Source organism: Acomys minous (assembly GCF_964271855.1).
Source record: "Acomys minous genome assembly, chromosome: 9".
NCBI lineage: Eukaryota > Metazoa > Chordata > Mammalia > Rodentia > Muridae > Acomys > Acomys minous.
Genome location: NC_140490.1, coordinates 84,028,574 through 84,036,367, shown reverse-complemented (window position 1 = coordinate 84,036,367; position 7,794 = coordinate 84,028,574). Strand labels below are relative to the sequence as shown.

Genomic DNA, 7,794 nt, shown 5'->3' with positions numbered 1-7,794 from the left:
CCTTCCCTGGAAGCACTTTTCTCCTGAGGCTGGGTGCAGGGGAGGATAGCCAGTGATGTCACAAGGGGCTGACTGAGCAGAAGGTTCCAGAAGGCCGAATGGAGTAGAAGTTCTGTTGGGTAGGAAACCCATCTGCCTTCCTCCCTCCCTCCACCATCACCACCATCACCATCACCCTGGTCAGTCTGAGGAGGTGACCAGAGCAAGAAGGGACAAGCATACACTCAGGCATCCGGAACGACTCCACCGATGACCAACTCTGTGCAAGGAGAAATACCTCGGTGATCAGATGTCTCCAGTTGTGACACCGGGCCACCTCGGCCAGAGCGCCACCTTGTGAAGAGAGACGCTTGGTAAGGTTCCCCGAGAGGATCCCCTGCGTGGGGTGCACTTAGAGAAGGTTGGGGGTTTATTTTCTCCCTGTGGAGGCTTTGAACGTCTGACCCTCCTGTACTTGCTGAAGTAAACGTGAGGGCTTGAGCTCAGGTTCCTAGACCCACATAAAAGCTGAGCACAGCAGGGCCCTTCTGCAGCCACGGCGCCTGCAGAACTCGCTGTCAAACAACAGACACCCCAAGTCAAACCAAGGTGACTGGCCAGGGCCATCCCGAGCTCCATGTGGTGCTGTGGCAATGTGCATTGTTTGGGTTCTACAGTGTCTGTGGCATGCAGGATGTTGTGTACGTATGTGAAAGTCATAAAACCAGGAGCTTGCTGAGTGGGTCAGATGGCTGCCAGTGAGCTCCAGCAATCCCCTGCCTCTGCCTCTCCAGAGCTGGGAGTACAGGTGCACACACCAACATGCCTAGGATTTTTCGTGGGTGTGGGTGATTCAAGCTCCAGTTCCTGTGCTTGCACAGGACACGATTACCCATAGAACCATCCCCCCCCCCAACCCTTGCATTTGAACTACGTTTTGTTTTGTTTTGAGACAGGGTCTCACTGTGTAGCCCTGGCTGACCTGGAACTCTGTATGTAGCTTCGGCTTGGCTTGAACTCAGCACGTTCCATGTGCCTCCTTCCAAGCAATGGATTAGAGGCATGCCCCACCACACGCAGCCTGTTTATGATATTCTTAACTTTGTGAGAAATGAAAATGTTTTGATTATTGGTGTTTTTTTTTTTTTTTTTTTTTTGTGAGAGCTTATCTTTTGCTCAGCTTCCCTCAACTCTGAGATGGCAACCCTCCAGAGAGCAGTGGTGATGACACACACCCTATGCCTAGCTACAGACTTTTAAAAATTACTTTATTAGCCAGGCGTGGTGGCGCACGCCTTCAATCCCAGCACTTGGTGCGGAGGGGGGCAGGGCGGAGGGGGCAGAAGCAGGTGGATCACTGTGAGTTTGAGGTGCGCCTGGTCCACAAAGTGAGTCTAGGCCAGCCAAGGCTACACAGAGAAACCCTGTCTTGAAAAACAAACAAACAAAAAAAAATTACTTAGCCTGGCGGTGGTGGCGCACGCCTTTAATCCCAGCACTCGGGAGGCAGAGGCGGGCAGATCACTGTGAGTTCGAGGCCAGCCTGGTCTACAAAGTGAGTCCAGGACAGCCAAGGCTACACAGAGAAACCCTGTCTCAAAAAAACAAAAAAAATTACTTTATTATTATTGTATCTGTGCCTGTGTGTGTGGGGGGGGGGGTGGTTCATAGAACAACTTGGGGCAGTCAGTTCTCACATATCGTGTGGGTCCAAAGGATTGCACTCAGGTCATCAGACTTGACACTGGGTGCCTTTACCTACAAGCTGTCTGTCTGTCCCAATAATGATTTCAAAAGAGAAAAGAAAAGAGGGAGGGATGGAAGGAACAGAGGGGCAGGAGGGAGGACAGAGAAGTCTCTGTTAAAACCTCACCATTGAACGCCCTCAGCAGGGACCGGAAGCTGGGCCCCCCAATGTTCTAGCCAAACTTGTTTGTTCCCTTCTTGGTTCATCATCTGGCTGTGCAGCCCTGTGACGAATGCTTCTTGTGACCCCGCAAAGGCTAAAAAGCTCCAATGGCTCAGGAGAAGAAGACGGAGGAGCAGGAGAAGATCGTGGATGCCACCCCAGGTCTGTGATGGCTGGGGAGCACCGTGGGGAGAGGGCGGACACTTTGTCTTGGCTGAGCATGCCTGATCTTCCCGTTGTCACCTTCTTCCTGGTCGGGTATGACGTAGCAAGTGTTCAGCAGATTGGGGTCACTTAGGTCACAGGTGACAAGTAGGGGTCAGGAGGCACAGCACAAGTCACTTGCCATTTGGGAAGCTCATTTGCATATTACCTAGTTTCTGGTGCTGTGATAAAACATCTTGACAAAGCTGATCTGCGGGGAAGGGTTTACCAGCTCCCCATCCCATGGTACCACCCGCTGTGACTGGGAGCCAGGCAGGAGCCTGAAGCGACTGGTCACATGGCACCTACAGCCATGAGCAGAGAGAGCTTGCCGTACATGACAGCTTTCAGCTCAGCTGCTCTGCCCACTCCGGATATGGTCCAGGACCCCTGTGATGGGAACGGTGTGACCCACCTCAGTTCGCACACCCTGGGCATGCTGTAGGATGCTCAATCTAGACAGTTCCTCACTGAGACTTCTCTTTTAGGTGATTCTAAATAGTGTCAGTTGACAAAACTAACCACACAAAACCAGGTGTGGTGTTGCATGCCTTTAATCCCAGCACTCAGGAGGCAGAGGCAGGTGGATCTCTGGGAGTTCGAGGCCAGCCTGGTCTACAAAATGAGTCCAGGACAGCCAAGATTACGTAAAGAAACCCTGTCTCAAAAAAAACAAACCAAAACAAAAGCTGGGCGGTGGTGGCTCACACCTTTAATCCCAGGATTTGGGAGGCAGAGGCAGGAGGATCGCTGTGAGTTCAAGGCCAGCCTGGTCTACCGAGTGAGTTCCAGGACAACCAAGGATACACAGAGGAACCCTGTCTCAAAAAAAACCCAAAAAACCCAATAAACAAAAACAAAACACCAAACAAACAAACAAACAAAAAACCAACTAACCACACAAACACTTTTTTAAAAAAGACGTTACACTGGGCACGGTAGCTCATGCCTTTAATCCCAACACTCAGAGAGGCAAAAGCAGGCAGAGCTCTGTGAGTTCGAGACCAGCCTGGTCTCTAGGACTGTCAAGGCTACCCAGAGAAATCCTGTCTTGAAAACAGAAAAAAAAAATTTAAGGGGATGGAGAGATGGCTCAGTGGTACACACATACACACATATGTGCACACATATGCACACTCATTCACACAGACATACACAGATACAAATATACACACAGAAGCACATGATCACAGTGTACATACAGAAACATACTCATGAACATCAACACGTATGCACATGCATACATACACACTCACATACACACTCATGTACACATGCACATATACACACTCACATACACATGCACACATACACACATACACACGCACACACACACACATACACACTCACAAGTACTGTTGGTTGTGCAGTGCTTTTCCTGGAGACACCTGAACAAAAAAAACCTTCTTCACCCCTATTGTGTGACAAGAGAGGCTCCCTGGAGAGATGCAACACATTTGTCCATTCTCCTCAGGTAGGGAAACCACAGCAGACCAAAGTGTGGACACCAGCAAAGTCCAACATGGCGAACCAATAAGTTTTATTGGGGTCGCAGACAGGCATATGGGTGAGGGGTCACTGACAGGAGCAGAAAGGACTCAGAGACAGCTGCATCACCAAGGCATGAGTGACAGCTCAGAAAGCTGGGAACCGGGAGCCCAGTGCACAGTCAGGCTGGAGAGCGTTCTTCGCAGGCAGCTTGGCTTCTCTGAGAGTGTCTTAGCAGTCCTTAAAACTTATATTCACCTGGGGATCGTATCACTGTGATAAACACCATGACCGAAAGCAACTCGGGGAGGAAAGGGTTTATTTAACCGACCAGCTCACCGTCCACCATCCTGGGAAATGAGGGCAGGGACTCAAGCCAAGGCCCTGGAGGAGTGCTGCCTACTGACTTGCTTTCCATGGCGTGTTCAGCTTGGCTTTCTTATACCTTGCAGGACCAGCCGGCCCAGGGCAGCACCACACCCAAGGGGCTGGGCCCTCCTATGCCAGTCTAGAAAGTGCACCACAGGCTTGCCTGCTTGCCAATCTGATGGAGGCATTTTTCTCAGTCAGGGTTGCTCTTCCCATACATGCCTAGTTTTGTATCAACTTGACAAAAAAACAAAACAAAACAAAACAAAAAACAAACAAAAAAACCGAACCAGCTCACAGAGGCAGGGGCTGGTGAATCTTGTCAGACTTCTCAAAGGCTCTGAATTATTTACTTTCTAAGCTTATAAGTTGTCTCTTGCATGATGGAGTTTTGTGGGGGGTTTTTGTTTGTTTGTTTTTTGTTTTTTTAAAGGTTTATTTATTTATTATTTGTACAGTGTTTTGCCTTTCATGTACACCTTCAGGCCAGAAGAGGGCACCAGATCTCATTGTGGATGCCTGTGAGCCACCATGTAGTTGCTGGGAATTGAATTTAGGACCTCAGGAAGCTCAGCCAGTGCTCTTAACCTCTGAGCCATCTCTCCAGCCCCTTTATGGAGTGTTTTAATCTCAGAGGAAACTTCTATCCAACATGCATGTACACACACACACACACACACACACACACACACACACGCACGTGTGCCCCATTTGTTGGCCCCTCAAGCCTTGAGTCCACATCCGTGCTGATGGTCTCTCTGTGGCTGCCTGTCTCCTTTCTGACCCCCTCTGATCCTTGAATGTGTTGGGTACCTTCTGTGGTGTGATAAGATACCATGACCAAAAACAACTCAAAGGACTTATTTGACTTGTGGTTCAGAGGGATGAGCCTGTGACGGTGAGAGTTGTGGTAGAAAGTAGCAGGCATGGCCGCAGGAACAGGAAGCGGAAAGCTCACTTCCCGGAACTTTATTAAGCCGATGCACCGGGGTCCACCAAGCTCCAAGGAGATGGAAGACCTCGTCCTGCAAAAGCTGAGCCTTTAAATACCCTTTACAGAAGCAGAACCCAGCACACAGCAGTTGGTTATCAAGTGATAGGCTAACAATAGGTGACCTTTTTAGGTGAATGGGGGCCTGAAGTAGTAAATGTTAAGTAGGGGCAGTAAATTCTGGGGACAGGGTTGAGATGGAGGCTAGTGGAGACATTTTTAAAAAAATATTTTATTATTTATACACATTCTGCTCACATGTGTGCCTGCCTGCCAGAAGAGGGCACCAGATCTCATTGTAGATGGTTGTGAGCCACCGTGTGGTTGCTGGGAATTGAACTCAGAACCTTTTGAAGAACAGACGGTGCTCTTAACCTCTGAGCCATCTCTGCAGCCCCTAGTGGAGAATTTTTAACTAGTTCTTCTCTGTTTACTGTTGTCTTGTTTGCCCTCGTTATCGGTCTTTAAATTTTAGCTTGCTTTTTTCTTTTTCTTTTTCTTTCTTTTTTTGGGGGGGTGGGATTTTTGAGACAGGGTTTCTCTGTGTAGCCTTGGCTGTCCTGGACTCGCTCTATAGGCCAGGCTGGCCTCAAACTCACAGCGATCCACCTGCCTCTGCCTCCCCAAGTGCTAGGATTAAAGGCGTGCGCCACCACCATCCTGGCTATTTTTAACTTGCTTTGTTCAGCTAACAACGTCCTTGTTCTGATGGCCAAGTCCAAGTCGCCTGGATTCTTACATCGATTAGCTAATAATGCAACTGCTGAGTTCAGGCCACCTGGGATCTTACACTTCCTGCACCAAGGCTGCACCTAAACACCCCTCAACAGACCAGAACTAGGGACCAAGCATTCAGATATATGAGCCTCGAAGGGCTATTCTCATTCAAACCACCCATGAGGTCAAGACAGGAGCCCAAGCAGGCCGGGAACCCGGAGGCAGGAGCTGATGCAGAGGCCATGGAGGGTGCTGCAGCTCATTGGCTTGCTCAGCCTGCTTTTCTTGCGGAACCCAGGACCAGCAAGCAGCCCAGGGACAGCACCACCCACAATGGGCTGGGCCCTCCCCTATCCAAGGGATCGCTAAGAAAAATGCCTTAGAGGCTTGCCTACAGCTGGATCTTATGGAGGCATTTTCTCAAGGAGGCTCCCTCCTCTCTGAAGACTCTTGCTTGTGTCAAGTTGACATAAATTGATCCAGGAAACACAGGATTGCCCCCACGGTGTAGTGTCTGGCCTCAGCATCTCTCTGAAACCACGGAAGAAGAATCCACAATTCCTTCTCTCTCTCATCCGTTGCCCATCTGAAGGCAGGCAGCGCTGTGTAAATGGCGCAACAAGCTTTGGACGGGCTTGCCCACTTGGACTGCACAGAGCAGCAGCAGCCACAGCAGCTGTTTATCCAGTATAGACACCCAGTGCTCACTCTGGAGTTGGGAGCTGAGCTGGGTGGGGTTTTGCCCTGAGGGTCCTCCCCTATATCTCTGCCCAGGTGGAGCTAATTGCTACACTTGTTGTTGGTTTGTTTGTTTTGTATTGTTTTGTTTTGTTTTGAGAGAGGGTTTCTCTGTGAACTCTGGCTGTTCTGGACTCACTTGGCATCCCAAGTGCTGGGATTACAGGCTTGCACCACTACACAGGCTAATCGGAACAATTGCAGCCCCGTCCAGCACCAGCCTTGACTGCAGCATGGAGCTTCCTGGCACTCTTCTCCTCACACTGTACTTTCTGAAATCCTTTCTTCCCCTGTTGCTCTTCCTCATTGTTAACCTGCATGAGAGTGAAAGCGATAGCCACAAGGCAGAGCCAACGTCGTGCGTAAAACATCCTGCAACAAACTGGGTGTGGCGGCACACGCCTTTAATCCCAGCACTCGGGAGGCAGAGGCAGGCGGATTGCTGTGAGTTCGAGGCCAGCCTGGTCTACAAAGTGGGTCCAGCCAAGGCTACACAGAGAGACCCTGTCTCAAAAAAACCCTAAACAAAAACAAACAAACAAAAAACATCCTACAACAAAGTAATAGTCTTTTAAATGTCTTATTTTATGTGCGTGGGTGCTTAGCTTGCCTGTCTGCGTTCACCATGCGTTTCCATTTAGTCCAAGGACCCCACTAGAGACAGGCTCATTTCCAAGTTCCTAGGCCCCAGGACTGTGAGGTAATCAGCTTTTTGTTTTTCTTTTTTGTTTTTGTTTTTGTCTTTGTTTTGAGAAGGGTTTCTCTGTGTAGCCTTGCTGTGTCCTGGACTAACTTTGTAGACCAGGCTAGACCCAGCCTCGAACTGGGAGTGAGGTAATCTTTCTTGTTCTTCTTCTAAACCTCCCAGCCCCCGAGGTTCTATTATAGTGAAAGACAACACACCTGGGCTCAGCTATGAGAACACGGAGTCTTCAAGCCTGGTGACTCAAGTGAGCCTTGTCCCTCGCGGTGGGGGTGGGGCCTTTGAACACCTGGTCTGCAGCTGCTGCTGCTGCTGGGGGAATGGACAGGAGGCGCATGCAGGAAGTGCGTCACAGGGATGAGATAGAAGAGCCCTGTGCTCCTCCTAGTTTGCTCCCTGCTTCCCAAGGGAGCAACATGAAAAGCGGTCCCAGCGCATGGAATGCAGCTTGGCTCTAAGAGTTGTGAGAACTAACCCTGCTGTGAATCCTCCTTTAATTAAAAAAAAAACAAAAACAAAAAACAAACCAACCCCAGGCCCCTCCCCCAACACCACAGTCCGTGCAATTCTCAAAATGATATAGAGCAAGTGGTTCTCTCTTTTTGTTTGTTTTTCAAGACAAGGTTTGTCTGTGTAGCCACCACGCCAGGCCTAGTTTATTTGGTTTGGCTTGGTTTGGTTTGGTTTTTGGTTTTT

General features: G+C 49.6%; 1 protein-coding gene across 5 annotated transcripts in view; it reads left to right on the top strand.

Moving 5' to 3' along the window:
• The window catches only part of ACSBG2 (acyl-CoA synthetase bubblegum family member 2), a 37,127-nt gene that overhangs the window by 2,315 nt on the left and 27,018 nt on the right, over positions 1 to 7,794 (top strand). For 2 of the 5 annotated variants that reach the window (XR_014781994.1, XM_084796122.1), the window contains exons 1-2: positions 68 to 353; positions 1,948 to 2,050. Coding sequence is in view for 4 of the 5 variants with exons in the window: in XM_084796122.1 (XP_084652248.1) it covers positions 1,996 to 2,050 (55 nt within the window). In the remaining variant the exon portion in view is untranslated. Of the gene's footprint in view, positions 1 to 67; positions 354 to 1,947; positions 2,051 to 7,794 lie in introns of those variants that run through there. The other 3 variants (XM_084796120.1, XM_084796121.1, XM_084796119.1) reach the window with 3 other exon arrangements.